This window comes from Xylocopa sonorina, chromosome 13, assembly GCF_050948175.1.
Source record: "Xylocopa sonorina isolate GNS202 chromosome 13, iyXylSono1_principal, whole genome shotgun sequence".
NCBI classification, from domain to species: domain Eukaryota; kingdom Metazoa; phylum Arthropoda; class Insecta; order Hymenoptera; family Apidae; genus Xylocopa; species Xylocopa sonorina.
This window is the reverse complement of record NC_135205.1, coordinates 4,464,237-4,487,446: the sequence shown is the minus strand read 5'-3', so window position 1 is coordinate 4,487,446 and position 23,210 is coordinate 4,464,237. Positions and strand designations below refer to the sequence as shown.

General features: G+C 40.8%; 3 protein-coding genes across 7 annotated transcripts; 2 read left to right on the top strand and 1 right to left on the bottom strand.

Annotated features, from left to right (window-relative positions):
• Positions 1-10,746: 10,746 nt before the first annotated feature.
• Nachrbeta2 (nicotinic acetylcholine receptor beta2) lies at positions 10,747-15,476 on the top strand. 2 transcript variants are annotated; one of them, XM_076906492.1, is made up of 12 exons: positions 10,747-11,042; positions 11,222-11,379; positions 11,456-11,500; positions 11,814-11,923; positions 12,021-12,201; positions 12,639-12,795; positions 13,006-13,133; positions 13,233-13,408; positions 13,581-13,733; positions 13,976-14,088; positions 14,427-14,539; positions 14,699-15,476. In XM_076906492.1, the coding sequence occupies exons 1-12, from the start codon at positions 10,991-10,993 to the stop codon at positions 14,915-14,917; spliced, it is 1,605 nt and encodes a 534-aa protein (XP_076762607.1). In that variant the 5' UTR covers positions 10,747-10,990; the 3' UTR covers positions 14,918-15,476. The 2 variants fall into 2 exon arrangements, with proteins under 2 accessions (XP_076762607.1, XP_076762606.1); XM_076906491.1 differs by having other exon boundaries at positions 14,403-14,539.
• A 16-nt stretch (positions 15,477-15,492) lies between these two features.
• On the bottom strand, positions 15,493-19,756 carry Su(var)2-10 (E3 SUMO-protein ligase Su(var)2-10). 2 transcript variants are annotated; one of them, XM_076906489.1, is made up of 10 exons: positions 19,641-19,756; positions 19,072-19,221; positions 18,074-18,240; positions 17,730-17,828; positions 17,469-17,613; positions 17,094-17,384; positions 16,912-17,013; positions 16,580-16,820; positions 15,990-16,406; positions 15,493-15,895 (listed from the first exon to the last, which is right to left on the bottom strand). In XM_076906489.1, the coding sequence occupies exons 2-10, from the start codon at positions 19,093-19,095 to the stop codon at positions 15,687-15,689; spliced, it is 1,695 nt and encodes a 564-aa protein (XP_076762604.1). In that variant the 5' UTR covers positions 19,096-19,221; positions 19,641-19,756; the 3' UTR covers positions 15,493-15,686. The 2 variants fall into 2 exon arrangements, with proteins under 2 accessions (XP_076762604.1, XP_076762605.1); XM_076906490.1 differs by lacking the exon at positions 18,074-18,240 and having other exon boundaries at positions 19,072-19,727.
• Positions 19,757-20,202: 446 nt separating this feature from the next.
• Positions 20,203-23,180, top strand: Poli (DNA polymerase iota). Of its 3 annotated transcripts, none has more exons than XM_076906332.1 (3): positions 20,203-20,519; positions 20,750-20,931; positions 21,021-23,180. In XM_076906332.1, exon 3 carries the CDS (start codon positions 21,109-21,111, stop codon positions 22,804-22,806), a length of 1,698 nt encoding a protein of 565 aa, XP_076762447.1. In that variant the 5' UTR covers positions 20,203-20,519; positions 20,750-20,931; positions 21,021-21,108; the 3' UTR covers positions 22,807-23,180. The 3 variants fall into 3 exon arrangements, with proteins under 3 accessions (XP_076762447.1, XP_076762445.1, XP_076762446.1); XM_076906330.1 differs by having other exon boundaries at positions 20,203-20,560; XM_076906331.1 differs by having other exon boundaries at positions 20,203-20,611.
• Positions 23,181-23,210: the final 30 nt, after the last annotated feature.

Below are 23,210 nucleotides of genomic sequence, written 5' to 3'. Positions count from 1 at the left end.
TAGCAGTTTGTCAGTATAAATAGATTAGAGCCCGCGGGGTCTTTTCCAATTTCCTTCGATACCGGGCATAAAGCAAACGTACGTACGCGACATTCCCAAGCCGGTCGCATGCCTTTGCCCCGTCGAATGGTTCAGATTGCGAGAGACGACGCTCGGCTTTGGAAAGAGTTCGAAATTGGGAACGCACGCTTGACCGCGTCCTGCCAAACGTGCTTTGACCGACCGAACGCATTTCGTCCCGGATTCGATTCGTCGAGGAGCCCAACCCCCGTCTCTCTAACCATCCCCCGTCTCCCTGTTTCCTCCTGGCTCCGGGTTCGATTATCAAGAATCGCGAACGCAAACTTTGCGTATCTATCGAACGAAGCGAGCTCGCGGAGCGGGCGCCGCGATTACGCAACCGACCGCTGCCAGGGGGTGGAATATTTTGGAAATAAGTGGCGCAGGTACGCGTACTCGTGCTCGAGATCGTTTAAGTGGCCTGCGAGCAGGCCTCTGTGCGTTATCCGTACGCGGTGCGCGCGGCTGAGTGTTTTTAAAAGGGTAATCGCCGCGCTGCTACGAAGAGGCGCATTAGATAGAACAGAGAGTTTTAAACATATTCGGAGAGGGTTTTCGGGGTAAACACCCGGGAAGAGTTTTTAGTGGCCGGGTTTAAACAGGCTGGAACTGTTGCGTTTACATTCAGTTCATTATCGCTGCGTTATATTTAATCTGGCTGGGAGGAAGTACTGCGAGAATAATTCCGCTTTTGTGCTCTAACGAGGTAGCCCCTCTGGACGAGCATCCTTAGTCGGGAAGGAGATTAACGGTCGTTCAACAATTTTAATCGTTACATCGAGCGAGCTACGAGGAAGAGGTCGACTGGCTACCGACGTTAACCCACTGGATTAATTGATTAACGTTTTAACGTTCGAAGCGAAGACGAATATTATCGACTGCACGCTGTGGACATTGAGATATCCAGGGTGAAATATTTCAGATCGATCAGTAAACTGTTCATTAAAGAACTCAAATCGCACCTTGTGTCGCTACCATTCGAGAAAAACGACTCGAATGTTCTGCACGCGGAGCTGCACGCATCACGTGCGATGACGCGGTACGTCAGAGCGGCGGCGTTCAAGATTTTTATCGTGTTTGAAGCTCGGACGGGAACAGGCGCGGCGATGTAAAAACACGCCAGGGTAAAATCCAATATAACGCGAGCCAGGAAACCGTGCGCTGGTCGCCGGTACCGAAACCCCCGGAGCGAGGCCCCGTGTTCCATCGTGTCACGCTGGAGAACGCGTGCACGCGCCGCGTGAACACGACGCCGCCATATCCCCGCCGCAAGAATCAAGAACACCTGCGCGCGAATTACGAGGCGACTGGTATATTACTCGCGATATCAAGTCGAAAATGTACGAGGGACCGCGTAAATCGTGGCGTTTAATACGTAAACGACCTCGTCGATCAAAAAAACGGAGCCACCCCACAGAACCGGGCGCTCGATAATATATCAGACGTGAGAATCACTCGTACACGAGTAACGACGATTATATACTGCTTGGGAGCTTCTCGGAAGATCGTGTTACGATTGTATCGCGAGCTTAATTATTGGCAGCTCGTAGATCAAGAAAGAAGCAAGATGGGGTTAAGGATAAAGGCTAACAGACGAAAAACGTGCGAGTAATTCCTGCTAATCGATGTCGTACATCATTCGACGGGTGTTTGAAAGCGTTGTCGCTAAAGGAGATCGCGTTTGCCCATTATTGCGCGACGTTTAACCCGTAGTGGCCTCGCGTGTACGTAATGGCGACCGTTCAACCCCTTCAACCTAGCGAGAGAAGAATTCTCCCGCTCCCTAACGTGATACCAATTTTTCACCCCTACGTGATTATAATTACGTACGATCATCGTTATTATGTTTCCTGGGATATTACTCTCGAGAGATTGAAACGGTGCTCGTAAAATCCATACAAGATGCTCCAGTTCTGGGTCGCATGTAAAAAAGAAAAAAGCGTTATCAAGAATAACTGGAAAAATTACGTGCTCGAGAGTAATCGTAAAACGTCAGCAGGCGCGCTACGATATTCCAAGAGAGGCATCCGGGGCGGCCTGTTTCACCCCTTGGCAGACCGGTAAATATTACATCCAGCGTAACGGTCTTAAGCGTCGTTTTGCATGGGACGTGTCGGCTTTAAAGCGAGGGAACGGACGCGGTGGATCCCTCTACCCGGATCACGGCTCGCGCATTCGAAAGGATATCCCGTTGAACTCGAAAAATCTCCGCGCAAGCCGCCGTCATCGACACAAGGAATCCTCCGAATTTCATTATTCAAATGAGCATCGTCCCGTGACTGATCGATCGCCAGGCAAAGTGAGTGCCGAATTACATGAATAATCTATGTCGCCCTGAGTGCCGGATCCTCCTCTTTCGGGCTTTCAGACCATATCGCCTTTGAGCCAATTCATCCACTTCCGGTGGAGAGCGCGGCGGATCCTTACCCTTCGCGGCGTTCTCGACGCTCTTCCACGGCGCCTCCTTTGGCACTGGGTGCCACACGCGCGTCGCAAACGTATCTACGTGCGCGTCGCACGTGTACGCGAGTCGAACGGTGCCAAGAATCCTGTCCGAGCGACCGCGCCACGACTTTTCCTCGTCGATCCTCCTCGTAGAATCGTGTCCCTTCTACACGCGATCGCCAAACGAAAATTTGCCGGCTGCGTGCACGTAACGCACCACGTTGTGCTGCAACGTTGCTCGAGACCAGCTCTCGATTGCGTCCGCTCGAAGGATTCCGTTTACGTAATCCTTTACGGAGTCGGTGCACGCTTTTGAGGGAGCCCCAATCTCGCGAGCGTAAGAATGCGGATACTTGGGTTTGTGCTGGGCGAGGATCGTTCTGGCGAGGGTATTGTGAGACGTTATTGGCCAGGGGATAGAAGACGGAGGGTTCAAAGTGGTATTGTTAAAAGTTGGCGGTAAGTTAGCGTCGCGGTGGGATTCTCTGGAGGTGTCCGTGACTATTGATCATTTTTACAGCGGTTCTTCTGTTGTTCGATGCGTGTACTTTTTTTTCTCGTACCTCGTTTGCAGGGAAAACTGAGATCTTCTGAATTGAAAAATAGAAAAAAAGAAACGATCGAAAGGAAGGAATGAGAATAGCGAAACGTAGAACACGGTGTCTCGTGTCGAGAGGGTGAAACATTTCGAAAGGAGTTAATCCGAGGAGGGGAACGTTAGTCGGTGGAAGCGCGGAGAATATTATTCGGGTGAAATTTACGCGCTACTTAGCGTAATCAGAGCGATAAACATGGATAGTTTATGGGCAAGCGTCAATGGGTTACACGTAGGTTGCGATCGTAGTCGCATAAATTGATTTGAAATTCATTGTCTGCAGTAAAACAACGATCGGCGCCCGCATTAAGCTCCATGCAAATGAACGTGGAACAGAATCACAGGACAATGTTCTACATTATCGTTTACATCGTTAATACCCGTTGCGCCCTGTTCGAGCTGTTTCAGACATTCGACATCCTGATTTATTTTTAAGGGACACCCATGCGCAGCCGGCGCTACGATCGAACTTACTTAAACGGAAACATCCATACCAGACGAGGAATCAATGGTTGCTGTTGAGTTGATTAAATTCCCGCAGATTCCAGAAACTGATCAGTGAATAGTTCAACTAATTACGTGACAATTGAGACTCGCCAGCTCGATAACAGAAAAGACAAACAGAAAAACCAGGTATCACAAATAGAATTTACAATTCGTTTCGATCTTGCGTATTTTTCCATCAGAAAGGTATCCACAGAGTGAACCCTAACACCTAACACTTGAAACGAATCAAAAACGGAGTTACCCGGAATGGCGGAATGAAAACGCGAGGGCAAAAATGCAATTCGCCCACTCCGATTGAACAATACGATTGACACAATAAAATTGGAAGCAAAGTAAACACTGTAAATTGCCAATCAATTAAAACGCTCAACCCAGCCCAGCGATCGAAGCCGCGAGATCCGAAACCACCCAATTTCTTTTTTTTCTCCGCGAACCGCGCCGCTCCACCGACCCGTTCGCGAATTGCGACCGCGGGGTGCGCGCATTTTCCCACACCGCCCCGTTTTTGCCACCTTCTTTAAAGCGTCCGAAAACGCGCGGGACTAATAAACGAGCCAGCGAGCAATTTAATATCAACCGCTGAGAGTTGCCCCGAACTCGGTTATCGTTCGCCACCCCCGGTTCAGCCGTAAATTCATTTAGCCCCCGCGCTCTGTCCTTACGTCGCGCGAGGAAATTCACCCTCCGCTCGCACGCGCGCGCTGCGAACGTTACAATAAAAGCTCGGTTAAAAACAATTATTTATCCGAGTCCCGGTGTTCCGCGCAATGAGGGAAAATGAGTCGAAGTTATAAATAGCGCGGGGCGCGGCCCCGCGGGTAACCGGACCGTATTTCTGGCCGTGCTATACGAAGGATAAAAGGGGAAGATCTATGGAGGACAGAGGAGTTCACGGGACACAGGAAGAAAAATAAATCTACTTTTTCCTTTTTTTCCCCCAGTTTCGCCCCTTTTGTCTCGCGCGACCGTCCCAGCCACGCCGGCCGGGAGAATTACAACGGCCGCCTCTTAAGTTACCGGATGTGATTAGAGGGAAATCCGCAGAAATGCGATAGAAGGCTTTCAGACGCTCGCGTTTGGGTATGGTGGACAGAAACGGCAGCGATCTGTATTATACCGTTTTTTTCTTCTTTTTTTTTTTTATCGAACTTCGAGGTCTTTTGTATGCCCGCGCGCGTACTGGCCACGTTTAAGTTCTCCGTTCGTGCTCGCGTTTTCAACCCTTAGATGCACCGGGTCGCCGCACTTTAGCGCCGCGTAAATGCAGAATGTATAGAGTTATCAATATAAAATAGAGGATTTGCAAGCCGCCCACGTTCTGGTAGAAACGATACTTATTCATAGCAGCTGACATAGCGGAAGTGATAGTTCGGAGATTAAAGCTGCCGTTCACCAGCGAAGAAACGAACGCCGTCAACTAACTTTCCCAACAAAATAAATCGATCGAAAACTACTGGATATGAAGTAGCGCGACAAGCGTTACAACTTGCGTCGATCCTCGCCAACCCCCAAGAGACGATCCACGACTAACTACAATACTTTTTAAACTAACAACCCCGACTGCACACCATTTCCCACGACCCGTACGTTCTAGTTCTCCACTGAAAAAAGGAGAAAATAAAGATGCTTCCTACACACAGTTGTACATATGCAATCGAACGATAATAATAAAAATACCTGAGCACGGTTAACAGGGTAACGGAAATGATGGCCCAACCTTCTTCGAGGTCGATCCGTGTACACGTGGATACCTATCGTTGGTAATATCGTCGTCTGGTGAACCGCACACCGCGACTAGCCGATCCAGTGCGACGTTAACCAACCTGTATATACCCAGTACGCGCGTCTCCACCCGCGCATGGTACCAAACCCTTCTCACCCTCCCGGCGGGTTTGTCCACGCCATACACTTTCGACTAAAGTAGTAATGAACGCGTTCTGCAGTTTGCACTCGGCGCAACCCCACCATTATTACATTGCTCAAGCTAAATAAATTATTCCGACGTGCTACCCCCGTGGCTTTCGCCCTATCGTTGCATACGGGAATAGCAGAGCTAGAGAGAGAGAGACAGAGAGAGAGAGAACGAGAGAGAGTAGCGAGCCCGTCCGCATATCACCCCGAAAATGCACCGCGCATTCTTACTCCCTGCCTACCAACCGAACGATCTTCCCCTGTCAACGCTATCGAGGCTCTCGGTTACGATAATTACGCGTTGATGGCTGTTTACGGCGCGTACATACATGCAGACCAGCCGTTGGGTGATAGTGCAGCGTCCTGTGCGAAGCGCGCGATAAAATCTCGTTTCAAACGATTCAAGAGGAATGGAGCTTGAAAACAATTTGACGCGAGGAAAGTTTCGTGGCTAGTAGGTAGCGTTGGAACGTTGTCGAAGCAGACAGTCCACGTATTTGTCCTTTCTGATGGAAAGAAAATTCAATTAAGGGTGACGAGGTCCTAGCGAGACCGATGTCTCCCAGGCATGCAGCCAGAATGTTAATTTCCAGCCGGAGGCCTGCTCGTGGAACGGGTGTATCGCGCGTCAGTAGTTAAATGCGGCAACCGTAAGACAATAATCGGTAGGATAATTATATTAATAACGGATGGAGGTCAAACGCGAGCGGGCGGCGTGTGCTGGCGCGCATACGATAGTAAATACATCGAGGGGTGCGTACGTGCGGAATACATATGCGCGGGGCTGTGTAGCGCACTAACTCACCAGGATATTGGATACCCTGTTATCATAGTAAACCTCCATCGCTCACTCAAGCCGGTGACGACGTAATTATCTCTAGTAATTAAAGTACACACCTACTTTGCCCGATATTGGCCCTTTAGAGCCTGCCGCGGACGAAGTGCGCGGAATTATGGAAATCATAAGCAAGCAACGGCGTTTAGCGACATCGTTGCGCGAGCAACGATCCCGACCGCGAACAACGGGCCCATCCCTCGTCCCTCGAGGGGTGACTTCGCGCGATTTTCGGGCAGATACGCAGGGAAAAATGTACCGCGATCGCTTCCGGTACACGCGATATCAAGTGGACGGTCCATCTCGAAGAGCGTATAGCGTTTCGCCGTAAATTGAACATTCTGAACGTGGAGTAGTTCAGGTGAAGAGGAAATGGAAGTTCGAAACAATTAATCACGCAAATGGATAGGACGTAGGAACTAGTCGAACGCGTGGATGCTAGAACTACCGTAAAAGAGCTAGAATATCAAGGAGGGAAGTCAATAACGTCGACGCCGATGAGGAGGACTATTTTTCTTCCGGAAGATCGAACTATGACGAAGACTACCGTGACGTGCATTTGTTACGAAAGTAAACCGAATCGTTCTACATACTAACCACGTTAGAATTCTCGAGATCGAGGGGAACTCTCGACGGGGACGGCGACATTAATTCTTTTCAAAACTTAACATTCGTTCGTTCTAATCGCGTTATAGAGTTCCGACAGCTTCATCCATTTTCTCAAACGACACTCGACTTGCTCGTCGCGCGTATGAATGCACGTATTACGATCGATCGATGCGTATCAATTCCGTGAGAGGGTTATCTCCATCGTGCGACGCGAAGTGTAACTTTCTTTTTTCATTCTTCCTTTCGGTCCCGACCGTCTGCGGGACTCGCGATGGATCGCGATCGATGTAGGACAGCTAGCGGGGGCGAAGCAGTTATTCACGTTATACGACGAAAGCATTTGGCACCTGAAGCCTTGCATTTGCAGATTTGTCCGCGTCCTCCACCCAGACGTTCTCCATTCTCTCCTTCCTTGGAAAATTGTAATGCGCCGCCTTCTTGCGGACCGCCAGCTTTTAAGGGATTTATCGAGCTCCACATTAAATGGCACTGATCTTAGTAAATCCAGATGGAATTCCCGTGTTTCCGCCACTTGGCGTGGCTTCCAGGATTTGGCGGCCGCGTCGACCAACGCCGAAAATCGATTTATTCACATTAATCGTCGGCTTGCGGATGGCACGACATATTTCCATATTAGGATTAAGTGCTACGACCCTGAGCGACGGCCGGGGTGAAAAAAAAGAGCACGCCACGAGAAATGTCCCCGGTAACGACGAGATATCGGTTGTTACCACCGGAAACGTCGCGACGCTCTCGCGCTCGGGGCGCGAACGGACGTGGCTCTAATAAATAAAACCCTGCCTCACCCCCTGGTAAACGTTACGATCTCTGCTGGACAACCTGGCATCGACTATTCCGCGTTCACCCCGACGAACACTGCCGATTTTCGCAGTCCACTGTTCCAGCCTCATCGCGCGGACATTTAAATCGACTGGGGTACGCTGCTTATCCCTCGTACCAGCGACGAAACTTCGCCAGCGTGCATCGCGCAGATTTATGTAACGCTGGTATATTAGCAACCCCACGCTATACCGTGTCCAGAGTTTCGTATTCAGTTCAGTCAGTTCCCTGTTCAAAGTAACTTTGCGGTAAGAACAAAGGATTAGGACCGTGTGTTCGGCTATTACGGCCGCGAGTCCCCGGGGCTAATGAAAACAGGACTGTAATTGGTCCAGCGGCGATCATACGCGAGGCACGAACTTCGTTCATTTTCATGCGCGCGTCGACGAGGAGGCGCGCGACGTGACGATCGTGCGGAGCGTGAAACGCGTCCATCGATTCACGGGTTCGGGTCGTTACTCAAAGCCGCTGTCTTCTGGCGCGATACAGGGCGGGCGAATAAAAACCGTGCGATAGAATGACCAGCGGGGTCCGGTCGAGCGGCGCGTCTCGCGCTTACGTTTCTTCGTGCGGACTAGAAAAGTGGGTGGGGAAATAGACACAGCGGAGGGTAGTAAGTGGGCTAGTAAGTCTCGCGATAACAGTTATAAATGACCCTCTCGAAGCGCGGCGCCGCGACGCCCAACCCTCAGCCGTGCGCCAGACACTGGCTCCTTCGTAACCTAACACATGCCCCAACGATATAGTCGTAAAAGGTACTAAACAAACATACGCTAAGTGGCCTGGTCGCCGCGGCCATACCACCGGCTGTTTACGTATCCTTGATCGATAATCGTACCAGCGTACGTGGAATCGTTGCGTGGTCGCGGATCGATCCGCCCTTCCTCGCCCCCTCTCGCTCTTTTCCACCCTTTATCCGAGTGGATACGAATGCTGTTACACCACGGATCGCACTTTTGAGGAGAGTGTACATCTCCGTCCGGGCGTAATTTCCGTTGCAACGTGGCTGCGATGGTTTGCACTTCCGCCGGTTCCAGCTTGACATAATTACGATGTTTTCTAGGCACGCGAGTGTTGGCTGAAGCGTGAGCGTGGTTTTCAACTTTGATCGATGTTATCTCACGGGGATGGAGGCGGGGTAGTCGGATATATTTACGTTAGGGAGCGTTAAGTGAAACGAGCCGAGATTCGATAAAATCGTGAATGAATTGTCGGCGCTTTCGATCGATGGATCCGCCGTTTCGCATTCCGCGTTGTTTTAATTGTCTTCGCTGTTAGTCGTGCTCTACCTTTCATCGCTTGTCGTCGATTACTACGTCTACCCTTAATTAATCGTTGCGAGTTAAGCTGATTATCGTTCGATGTTCGAACTACTTTAGCAACATGGGCGAGGCTCCAAATACCAATCGTCGAGTATTTATAGATACTGTATCGATTAAATAGACTTTCCAGTTTTTCTTTGCGATACACGAAAAGCGATGCGAACGTTATGCGCAATTTGGGAAACTGGATGCTCGCAGAGCTCACGTAAAACGAGTTTTCAGCGAGCCTCAGAGAAAAGTGGAAAATTATTCAAGAACAAAAATGAAATCGCCTGACAGATAAAAAAAAACTGTTCGCAAAAACTTGTATGAAGCTCGTCCCTAAATTTCAGTGGAAAGTAAAATTTTTACGTCAGAATCATTCTGCGCAAAGTGTCTACGAAGACAAGAGACGGCCTTCTGTTCTGCTATAATTAAAAAAAAAGAAAGTTGAACATGCATCTGATATGAGAAACTTTTTAACCATGTCTGAAGTACTTTTACGATAACTGCCATAACGAGAAGTGTGCGTATAAAATATGGTTTTAGCGTAAAGACGCTTCGAGAATAGTTTCGCGAGAAGACTGCAAGGGTGCATCAAGGGGTTGAAATGTTCGTAACAACTAATGCAGAGTGCGCTACCTGACGAACAAGGCCTCCAAAGTGTCGGTAATATCCACCATAACGTTTTACAATAAATTATCCCTGTTAAAACCACAGACAAATGTACGGAAGAAACCTCTCGCTCGATCCATTTTTTTTTTATTGCACAACTTGAAAACGGATGCATCCATTTACCACTTTAGTGTCATCCCTCTGTTATCGATTCAGCAGAAAATTTGATTATCTTCCTCTTTCAATCAGTTGAATTAATTTCCCCGCCGATATCCTATGTATGTTTAATTCTATTCTAACTTATTAAAAATTCTGAAACGTTATCGATGACCATAAACACAAATCACGTACAAAATGAAAGACTTCCTTTGACAATAAATTACGAATCGATACGAGATGAATCGATTAAATTGGTTTTATAATAAATTTAACAATATTTAGTAATAAAAATACGTTAATATTATATAACGGAAATAAAAATAAGGCAGTAAATCATCTATGTTTCTATTATTTATCTGAAACTACCCCATTTAAGTTGAATCCACTATCTTCTAATTCCTCTAAAATAACTATATACTTTATGTCATCTTTTATCAATTTAAATCACCCACAATTAGTATCGACAATATTAAAATTTTTAAACACAAAGTTATGCGGTCAAGAATGTTCATATGTGGAGAAACCCAACAATTAAATGACTATAACAAAAGAAAATATTTATGCATCTATCGACTTCGATAACTTGTTTGATCAGATTTAACTTCTAAACACGTTATTTTTACATCGTGGAGAACGCGAAGAGACCTATGCTTCATTCACGAGCAACTTTCTCTCTCCTTCGTGAAGCACAAGATCCTGCGATGCGATAGGTCCACCGTATATTTCGTCTGTGGTTAAAACGTCGTAATGAATAATATTTATATGATTAACCGCGATACATTATCGAAGAGAAACTATATCTCCTTAAATCCACGCGTGCGCGAGGATGTGCTTCTGTAACAGAGGATGTGCAACCTGGAGCAAGTGTCATGGCGCTAACTTCGTATATTGATTTCGCTCCAGTGGAATGCAGAACGTTCGTACTCAACTGATCGCGTTTCTCGCTTGTCGTCAGTAAGAAAATAATATTTAATATGGTATCCGTTCTTTTCACGTTTGACAAACTTTACTCGAAAACTGTTGCATACGGTGTCGGCAGGTGAACAATTTTTTTACTGGGAGTGGTCACTGCCATCTCGATTCTGTACAAACTTGTAAATAGTTACGTTTAAAATGCGAATGATGACGTTGGGCGTGTTTTTCAATGTTCTTCATATTATATACGGTAAGTCGTTTCAACTTTCGGTATCGTAACCGTACGAGGGATCGCAAAAGCTTTCCAACAACATTATCGTGACTGATGTTTTGGGCTTCTCGTCGTTCTGTTCGAGCGCGATGAACCCGACTGTTTTCCTCCTTATTTTTATTCGCAAACATGACAGAAAAGTGTTACGTTTCGTTCAGGTGTTGCCAGGCTGAAGACTTACGAGGCAAACCCCGACACGAAAAGGCTTTACGATGACTTGTTGTCGAATTACAACAGACTCATACGCCCAGTCATCAATAACACCGAAACCTTGACAGTTTGGCTCGGTTTAAAGCTGTCGCAACTGATTGAAATGGTACGAGCTCACTATTTATCTAATTATTTCTCCGTTCGATAACCATGTTAATAATTATTCTTCTCTTGATTCGTAGAATTTGAAAAATCAAGTGATGACTACCAACGTCTGGGTAGAACAGGTATGAACTACTTAAAAGTAATATGGATAATATTGCAACCACCAATAACATGAGAGTGATACAATAGAGCTTCCAATATAATATTTCTTTCCTTTTTATATATTACTATATATTTGCAAAAGAGAGAAGTATCTGTTTGTAGAAGATATTGTTTAGATAATAAAATATTTAGTTAATTATTATTGGATATACAGGAAGATACAGGAAGCTCTATTGTGTTATTGAAACGCCAAAGTATATTCCTACAGTTAGAGGTATTGTTAATAAAAAGTGTAAAGGTACCTTATTAATCGCTGGGCTTACCTGGTTTCAGAAATGGTTCGATTATAAGCTACGATGGGATCCAGAAGACTACGGTGGCGTGGAAATGCTATACGTGCCTTCCGAAAATATTTGGCTACCAGATATCGTCCTATATAATAAGTAAACTTCATTTTACTACTTAGAATTAATTAACAATTTCAAAGAATATATTATAAAAAGAGAAAACGTTAGTTAAAGGTTGAATGAAATTTTGCAGCGCTGATGGCAATTACGAAGTAACGCTAATGACGAAAGCTACGTTAAAGTATACTGGTGAAGTATCTTGGAAACCGCCCGCTATTTACAAATCATCCTGTGAAATAAACGTCGAATATTTCCCGTTCGATGAACAATCGTGCATCATGAAATTCGGCTCGTGGACGTACAATGGTGCTCAGGTTATAACTCAACAATATTTTTAATTCACAACTATTAGACCGTAAGATATGACAATGTCCACTATCGATTATCGAGGTAACATTCATTTTCGGTTGATGCAAAATTCACATTTCGTTCTAATAAAGATTTCGAAATTCTGAATTGCATAAAATATGAAAAACTCCGCGTTTAACACAAAAATTTCAGATATTTAACAATCATAGTAGATGTTTTAGATGTTTTCTCATACTGAGCGACGCTCGACAGTAGATCCAGGCAAGTAAAGTCAGACAAGAGTTAATCAGACGCTCGTTGAAGTTGATACGGACACCTCATTCGCTACGATCTAATAATTTTTCTATGACAGCTGGACGGATGCAAATTAGTTACAAAGTACAAAAAAATCATGTTAGTATGGTTTGGCAAAGAAATGCTTTGTAAAGACTTTTACTAACAGGTGGATCTGAAGCATATGAAACAGGAGCCTGGCAGTAATTTAGTCGCGACAGGGATAGACTTAAATGATTTCTACTTATCAGTAGAATGGGACATTCTAGAAGTACCTGCGTCCAGAAACGAGGAGTATTATCCGTGTTGCACAGAACCTTATTCTGGTGAGCAAATTAAATGAAAATATATGTTACACATCAATTACCTATCGAAATTATATATCATCCCCCTTATGCCAAATTTATGAATCCTCTATCGTCTAAAATTATATTTTGCATGCAATACACGAACCACCATAATTTATCGAACTGCTCATTCGTTAGTTTGGCACGAAGAGGGTAAGACATTAACATATTTTGTTACAAATCAAACAGATATCACGTTTAACATTACGATGCGAAGAAAGACGTTATTTTACACGGTCAACTTAATTATTCCGTGCGTGGGTATTACGTTCCTTACGGTACTTGTTTTTTACCTGCCAAGTGACTCGGGTGAAAAAGTAAGTAATCGATTTAAAAAAAAGTACCTGATAATAAACGAACGAATCGATATTTATACTTATATTTATAAACTTGCTTGGAACTTGTATTTTTTTCAGGTATCGTTATGTTCCTCTATTCTACTCTCGTTAACGGTGTTCTTTTTACTACTAGCCGAAATCATTCCGCCTACATCGCTGGCTATACCGTTATTGGGGAAATACTTACTGTTTACCATGATCTTAGTCACTTTGTCAATATGGATCACCGTATGCGTTTTAAACGTTCACTTCCGGTAGTTTATACTCTGTACTATTCTATCGCACACCTATGCGCAATATTGTTGGTATTATTGTATAATCGTTCTTCGATTTACACCGAATCCTACTTCTACCAAAGTATCGCGTAGATCGAAGAATGTCTATACCTGGAAGGTGCTAAAATTGATCTATAACTTTCGTACACAGCTCTCCATCTACGCACAACATGTCACCGTGGGTTAGACAAGTATTTTTAAATTGGATGCCACGAATTTTAATGATGCGTCGAACACCATATTCAACGCCAGAGTACGACGATACGTACATGGATAGCGGATATACCAATGAAATAGATTTTAGGTAACTAGCCACTTATCAATTACGGGCAGTTTTACAAAAATTCACAGACACCATGCTCGAAAGTATAAATGTCCGAAAAAAGTCGAGAATTTTTAACATTTTATTTTATATTCTTTTATTTAGACTTTGTCAAACTTTGTAAAGCGTTTGTGATGTTTTATTATTCATTGTTGTATATGTCCACATTTTTGTCTTTATAAAATGTTTAAAATCCTTGCTTTTTTTTTAATATCTCTTGATAGCGTTAGCGATTACCCGCTGGAATTGAAAGGAAGTCCGGATGGATTTGAAAGTGTCACTTCCCAATATAAAAATATACGAGAAGACGACGCCCGGCATATGCCACATGCATCAGGTAAATCGTATACACTTCAATAGAACATATAATATAATTCGTATAAAATTTTATTAACCAAATTTGTTATGACACGCGTCGGTATTTGAACCATTTTTCGTTAACAAAAGTATGAGCTTAAGGTATTCCTTCGTTCGAGAAACATAATACATTCCATCTACACATACAGACCTACATGGCAACGGAAATAAATAACCGTGTATTGAAATAAACGCGGGTATACTCTATCCACAAATAGATGTAGCTTGTCACGTTGATTAGAAAGTAACGTCATGTATCGTAATACTTCTTTAAATGTTTAATAAGCACGACAGTTACTGATAGTGACATCATTCCAGTTACCGATAGTGAAAATACGATGCCGAGAAACTTGTCCCCGGATGTCATATCAGCTCTCAAGGGTGTGCGTTTTATTGCTCAACATATTAAAAATGCAGACAAAGATAATGAAGTGAGTGAAATATCTTATGTACTAAATATTCATTTCTTTTACTTTTGATACCTTTCTTCTTATAACTTAACACATCTATCGTTTGTCAATAAAAACATCCATAATAGGTAACTAATTCGAATTAATAATTCCTTAACTCTAACATAAAATTTTTTTCAGATTATAGAAGATTGGAAGTTTGTAGCTATGGTTTTAGACAGACTTTTTCTTTGGGTGTTTACATTGGCGTGTACCGGAGGGACGCTTGGCATAATATTCCAAGCGCCAAGTTTATACGATACAAGAGAACCTGTGGACCAACAACTCTCTCAAATATCATTCCGTAATTATATGTATCCAAACGTAGAAGAAGTTTTGAAAGATGATTTAAAACTCTGAGATGCGCGTGCGAATCACATTGTCTTACGTATGAAAAATGCAATACAAAAGTGTTAAATGTTGCTAATACCCTATTTGTATCAATTTTATCTATCTTATTTCTTACAACTTCAGATCGACTTTTATAAAAACCAAATCTACACTAAGTATAGTCTAAGCAGTTTTATTAACCCTGATCAATTCGGAAACATAAACAATCAATATTTCACGGAAATCATGTACATCTGATAGCGTGAATAACACTACTATCCATGAAACAACCGTTTGAAATAAAAGTATTTACATCTCATGTTTTGCTTCCTGATTTACAAGTCAAGGTTAATAAAAGGCTTATGCTATAAAACAAAGAGTGACTTTATTTAACATATTTTTTTTCTTCTTCAATAAATTTACACAGCGATTTTTATATGATGCTGAAAAAATATGCTAAAATGTATTTTATTTATTAAATCTAGTTTTGTATTAGCGATGTCAGCTTACTTTTCTTTCTCTTTAATTAACTCATAACAACGGAATAAGCTGTACGTGTATTGAGGAATACAACCTTATTACAATAAAACGGAATATTATTTTACTTGTTTCTTCCCCAACTTTAAGTACCAAAAGTAAAAATATCATGAACTCACTTACATTAACCCTTATATAATAAATAGCTCTTTCCTTTTCTGATAATAACAGAACATATCAACTCTTTGACTTCCGTTCTGTACAAGAGATATTTTACTTCGAAATTTGGCAATTTAATAGTAACGACAAATATAAAAAAATTCTATTCTAAATCTATTATCATTAAATCTGGCGATTCGCTTGTACTGCTAATCGAACTGGTTTGCGATTTTTTTGGTGACGAAGTGCCAGTGGCTAATTTTTTTGTACTTTGTGTGGGCGCGCTATGTTCGTCATCGTCATCGCTATCTGATATTAGATCAATAACAACAGCCCGTTTCTTTTCCTTTGGCGGAGCCGGATTGCTTTCGTCTAAACAATTACGTGATAGCAATTTGTGCGTAAAGAATATTTATCCTGAAATAAAGATTATTTCTATATGTATAGAATTGAAATAAAATCTTACCTAGGTCGACCGTATCCACGTCGATTTTCCGATCTTGTGAATTCGTGATAACGTTCGTCTCACTCTTCTCCTTATCTTTCTCTTTTTTCAGGACTAAATTCTCCCATGATCCATCTTGTAACAGTTGAATCTCGTTCACATCTAGTAATAGTTTCTTAGAGTTCAACACCTCCTGGAAGTATCCATCGATTACGAGATTATCGTATAACGCCGGCTTATCACAAACTGGACAATTCCACGTCGGTTTTCTTTCGTTCATTTGAAGGAACAATGATGCATCGAAACATTGCAAATGCGAACATGTTGACGCACGACACGGTGTACACATTCGCATCTTGCCTAACGGACAGGCTAACGATACTCTAAGCGACGTTGTGGCTATTTCACTGTCTGCGTCTTCATTTAGTTTTTCCTTAACTAAAAAAAATAACATAATTTCAACTCTATCGTTTTTAAGCAATGTAAAATACTCTATGTTGAATAGATTAGAGTCGTTCTGTTCTTCTTGCAACATAAAAAAAAAAAGAGAATCTGGAATCCGTAAGTTCGATGCATTTAGTAATTCTAACATTTAATGTGTTCATACTTACTTAAACCTCTTGTATAATCCGAATGTCGGACACCTCTATTCTTTAATCTTGATAACAATTCGGCACTTGAAAGCTTTCGAACAAGATATATGGCGATTGCATATCGTCTGCTATAATCAGCTGACCACGTGACGTGAATCTGATTTGCTACTGTAGGCGATAATTTAACTAAAGGACTAATATTGACAGGCCGTGGTGGCCTCTTTGGCTCTACTCCTGGTTTATTTGTGGGTATTGGGTTCTAAAACAGAAGATAAAATATTTGATGATCCCAATCTAAAGTAAGACAGGAAGGGATCTAAATTTTCACATATTTTTCTTTGTGTACTCACAGGTAAGGGACACAACTTCCCGTTAACCTTTACGGCGATATTTGGAGGAAAACAGTCTTCTTGTTCACAAGATGTCTCTTGTAAGCAAAATCTCATTTGTATCTGTGGATTATAGAAATATTCAATAATGATAAATGCAAATTTCACATTGCATTAAATAACAAATCCTCCTTTAAATGTACCTGTACTGTGTAATCCATTTTACTTCCTGCTCGACAATCTCGAGAACTTGCTACGTCTGTTGATTGTTGTGGTGTCAAATGGAACATAAATGTATTTTCTTGAAGTCTCATAGATCCTTGAGGCATTAGACTAGATGGCTTCAACAATTCAGCCAGTAAATCAAAAAATGGTAGTTTTTTCAATCTGACATCTGGATGAACGGGATACTGACTCCTGGGTTGTATTTGCAACGGTGATTGTAAAACTTTTGATGCGTATGGATAGGGATTAAAGGCTGCATTTGTTGTTTGCTAAAATATTATTGTTTCTCACGTTTATAAAAAAAAAAAGATAATGTATAAGTGTAACTTATAGATAGGAAATTGTGTATTTACTTGTGGTGTAACGCTAGTGTATCCTGTCGATTGATATACTGGATTAGCTCTAGGTGCTTGAGGTAGAGATGCCTGATGTGCAGGTGGTAAATCTTTTCCACTGGAAACCGATGTCTGTGACTGTTGTTGTTGATTGATAGCTTGTCTTTATATTAATTCAGAATAAATAATTATATATTTTCCGGATTCAATCGGTTTTCTTGTAAAAGTAAATCTACATTGGTAATTTGGTGCAAAGGTAATACACAACAATCTACATACCTTGTGTAATAATTTCTGGAGTGCATGTTTTGATCTATTTGTGGCTCTCCAGTACCTCCTGTTTGACCATACATTTGGTGTGCAGCCAATTGATCAGCTCTAAACAAAATTTCGAAACATATAATGAAATTAGGGCTTAGATTCGATAATCTATCGACATGTATAATACTTAAAGTATAATAGTATGCCTTAGTAGCTATAAAGAAAAAGGACAATGCTTTACTAAAAACGAATGAAAAAAACGGAATGCAAATAAATTAAAAAATAATTGTGATCACACATAAAAATTTAACATGATCTACATAAGGATAATTACAATTGTCATTGATAAATCTTATACTCACTGTATGGTTTTATATAATTCACGTATTTTGAGCTGAACTGGATGAGATCTCAAACGTAACAATTCTAGCGCACGTGCTTGTAATTCGTTTTTTCTACCTGATTTATTTCTACCGGCAAAACCAAGAAGCATCTGAAGTTCAGACACTCGAAAACTCAATACCATATTCTGCAATCATAAAATTATAGCATGCATTTTATTTAGTTTGTTCCTTATTCTAGAGAAAGTAATTACTTTAATTAAAGAAGAAAAAATATATTTTACAAAGAAAGTACGTCAATAGAAAAGAAATTATTGTAATCTGTATACAATTTCATTTATTTAAGTTCAATTACATAGTACATTATCATGTTATATTGGCTATTATATACATAATTGCAGAAATACGGAATAAAATTTAGAGTACCAGGCATAAGGATCATACTTCAAGTTTTCTAAACTAAGGTAATCACATAATGAGTACATACATACATATTTTCACCAGTACCCATATTGTATTAAATGAAAGTTATACAACGGTAAATTAGAATTTATCTGTATCATCAGAAATGATAGCATCTGTCTGACAACCGTGTACGAATAAGTGAAATTCTTTTTATTATGATTCAGTGAAATACACGAAACTAACGAGACACAGAGACGATACGATAAAAGAAGAAAAATGATTAGGTTACCTATAATTATGAAGATATTGGCACGTTTTGTACGCATTATGCTGGTAACGCGACATAATTGTAAGCACAATATAACCGAGGTAACAATTCTATCGATTAATCGTAATATTTCACCGAGGAAAGTGATAAATATAACAATAACCGAGAGAAACTCGCGTTCAACAGTGTATTTACGCTTAGCAATTCAATATCCACCAACATAAATCGTAAATCGCTAATAAGCCGAATATAACCACGACAAATTCACAATGCAGACCTGCCGACTATTCTCTAAAATTTCCCACATAATCTAATTCCACCGCACCACTTTTAATACTTCACTCACCTCCAGTTCTTTACTCTCCGCCATCTTCTTAGACGATTTTTTTTGCGAAGCCGTTTTGCCTATATTATTTCCAACTTTCAATAGAAAAATTCTCCTATCCCTTTCTTATTCGAGTTGTTTGTATCGTAACTCGTCACTATGTTTTTCTTGCTTTTAAATGCAAATATTGACTAATACTGTTTTATGGCGCGAAATCGATTTTCACGTTTCAATTTTGCGAGGGTTTTAAAAAAAAAATTCTAACTTCCCGAGAAAGCTCGGTCCCTACGAAGATTTTCGGTTTTAACCGCGGGAGATGAAGCAATTATCGATATTTGACACTTCGTTCGTTCGAAATGTGAAAAAGGATTTTCCAAGATGGCTGCTTGCACTCAATTAGCAGCCCGACTACAATTTAGATAAATAATTCAACAAATTTACAATATCGCAGTAATTTTACCATCAGAAACGATATCGCTTAATGATCTATGAATAAGGTAATAAAGTAACAACGAATTTACAAATTTAACTTGTCTTTTTCTCTTTAAACACTTCATCAGTGTACCACGAGTAGGAAAATCTTTGAATACATTTGCTGGTTATGTTTCATCTCTTGGAGTGCAGACATTTAACCAAACCGTTCGTATTCCTCTGTAACTAACTACAGCAATACACCTACTGCAATAAATAACTTATTGTATTGGCATACACTTCTAAAATGTTCAAGTAATTTTTCAACGTTCTACCAAGTTTTGTACAAATGCACATTATAATGAAACAATCAAATATTGGAGACACGAGTGCACAATACTATATAAAACCTACTACATTTCCTGAAGAATCTATCTTTTATAGTAATTCATCTTTACTATATTCGTGGTATATTTCTACTAGCTGATCTGTAATTTGATTGGGTTATGTCTAGTGAAATAATACGTTTTACTTAAAATTTTGCCTACGTATAATAAATATTCCCCTATTTTATGTTGAATGTTATTGGCTGCACGTGAAAATCACGTGAGAATGCGTCATAACATACGTATTATTATCTAGTGGAAAAGTATAGTTGCGTCAGGAAATGATCATGCGTGCGTCCATCTTAACACATTTGTGTGTGTGTGAACTAATATTTAGAATGTAATTATGTAAATATATACATACGAAGATATCTATGACAATTCAAAAACATGGCTACCATGTGAAAAATAAATTAGTCGCATTACAGTTTGTAAACAAGTTTCTATTTAGTTTTTACAATAATTTTGTTCCGCGCGACCAACGAAACCCGTCAGCTGTAGAAAAAATATATTTCTTCCATAAACCCTGCAAGAAGTTGGTGTAAATTTCACAAGTGAAACGTTCGTGTTTTTAATAGTTACAACTATATACACTATTTTAATATCTACTCGATGATCTAACGGATCTCTGGAGGATAAAAATATAATTGCAGGCTGACATTTTATATAATTGTGAGATAACAACAGACTTTCCGAGCGAATACTAAATAATGGTAACCTTACTTTATGACCTAAAGAAAATTATAACGAGCAATAAAATAAAAGTAATTTAACAAACGTATTTTGAATTCATTTATTTTTGATTAAAAACGATAACTGTGCAGCTATAAGTTTACCGTGTGTAAGTCAAAGGCAGTAAATTGTTTGTATGTTTTGATTAAATAACTTAACCTATTTTCTAGGTATACGTCTACAGTTGAACATATCGACAAAACAAACAATTGTACGTTCAGAAATTATAAAGATTTGCGCTAAAGCTTGTTAATAACGAGACATAAATTGTACTTTGTTGATTCTGTCAATAAAATTAATAAAATGTGCATTTACGAATAGATTTCTAACCAAATCTGTTTTCTAAGAAAAGGTAACGAATTGACTTTATAACAATAAATGTTTATGCAGTATTTAAGCTTATTATTGATAATGTTAATTATCTATTTATTATCATTACAGATTATAGTATGTTAAAATATTAAATAAGACGTTTACGCGATAAGGTTCTATGTACAATATCATAATACACTATTTATAAATTGACTCAATGGATTCCATTGAATTTGATTCAATTATAAGACACCCAAGAACCATAATTCATATCGATGTCGACTGTTTTTATGCCCAAGTTGAGATGCTGAGGCATCCGGAACTAGAAGGTAAACCTTTGGGTGTGCAACAAAAAAATATAGTAGTAACGAGTAATTATTTGGCACGAGAATATGGAATTAAGAAATGTATGTCAGTGCAAGAAGCTTTACAGTTGTGCCCAGGACTGGTGTTGGTGAATGGTGAAGATTTAACCAATTACCGTCACTTTTCTGCCAAAATATTGGATATATTACATCAATTTACCCCGTTAGTTGAAAGACTTGGTTTTGATGACAACTTTATGGATGTAACGTCTATTGTACAAAAATATATGAATTCGGGAAACAATTCTGAATTAAATATGAGTATCTCCATGGAAGATGAAAATCCAGTTGGTGAAGTGTTTGGACCATCTGAAGAGGAATGCCCTTGCGGTTGCCATGCTCGATTGATTATTGCTTCCAAGGTTGCAACAGAAATAAGGGAACGAATATATAAAGAATTACATGTCACATGCAGCGCTGGAATAGCACACAATAAACTCTTAGCAAAGCTAGTGGGGTCGTTGCATAAACCGAATCAACAAACTCTAATATTTCCATGCAGTGCGCCAATGCTATTATCTAGCATAGGGTCTGTATCGAAAATCCCAGGTGTTGGACAAAAAACTACACAATTGTTAGTGTCTAATAACATAAAAACAGTCGAGGACTTACGTAGAACATCGTTAGAAACGTTGGAAATGAAAATTGGCATCGAATTGGCAAGAAAACTGAAAGACAATGCCGAAGGCATAGACGAAACTGTTGTAAAACCGACAGGGAAAAGACAGTCTATAGGCCTAGAGGATGGCTTTAAAAGCGTTTCTTTAGTAGCCGAAGTAGAGTCACGACTAGGAGCACTTCTTAGACGATTGACAGAATTAGCCATGGAGGATGGAAGAATTCCCGTTGCGATGAGGTTAACGGTCAGAAAACATGACTTTAACAAACCAACCTCGGGTAAAAGAGAAACCCGACAATGTGCTTTACCGAAACATTTACTGCCCTCCTCAAAGTCTGGTGTTTATGATCACGCGAAAATGTTGTCACTTGCAATGAAATTGTTTCATCGTACCGTTGATGTATCTAAACCATTCCATTTAACACTTCTCGGAGTTGCATTTACGAAATTCGAGGAGAGATCATCCGGCAAGAATAGTATTACATCTTTCCTACGAAAACAAGTCGCTGTTCAGTCTGTTCTAGATATAAGCTCAGAAGAGGGTGTACCCGATGTAAACCTCGGATCGCCAATGAGTGTGAATCAAGACAGTAACGACGGTTCGACGATGAGCACTACGTCCTCTCCGATCTCGAAGTCAATAGGTGCTAGCAATCAGAGTGCGGATGACGATGCGCTGAGTGAAATAGAACCCCTGCCAAAAAAGACCAGACTGGAGGTATGGTTGAGCGGACGCAGAGAATCACCGAGCAACGAAATGGCCGATCTTCGACTCAGTCCTTCGTCACCGATGCAACTGTCACCGAAAATCGACGCGGCGGTTCTCAAGTCCCTACCTATTGATATACAAAGAGAAGTCACCCGTCCTTGGCCGACAACTAGTAAACCAAAACCCAATAATATACTTAAATACTTTATAGCCAATAAGTGACGGAGTTTCGCGGCCTAGAGTATATAATATAGCCATCGTTCTGTACACACTTTTATAACTACAAATATTGGATGGCAGCACCATGTGATATTATGAATCTAAGTTACTCGATATTTTGAATTACATAATTTGCGATATTGGGTATTAAACTTCTGTATACGCATATCTTCTTAAAGCATTTACATTGAACGAATATTAATACAAAGTAACTCAATCGTATAAGTTTGGTCATTTTATTAGGTATCATACAAAACGATCTTTGAATCGATTCGCATGATCGTGTGAAGCTTTTCCTTATTTATTTATCTCTAAGCGATTCAAGCAGAACCGACGTTTAAATTGCTTAGAATAGACAGATCTTTGGGTTACTTTGCATTTATCAAAAGCAATCAGTTACAAGTATT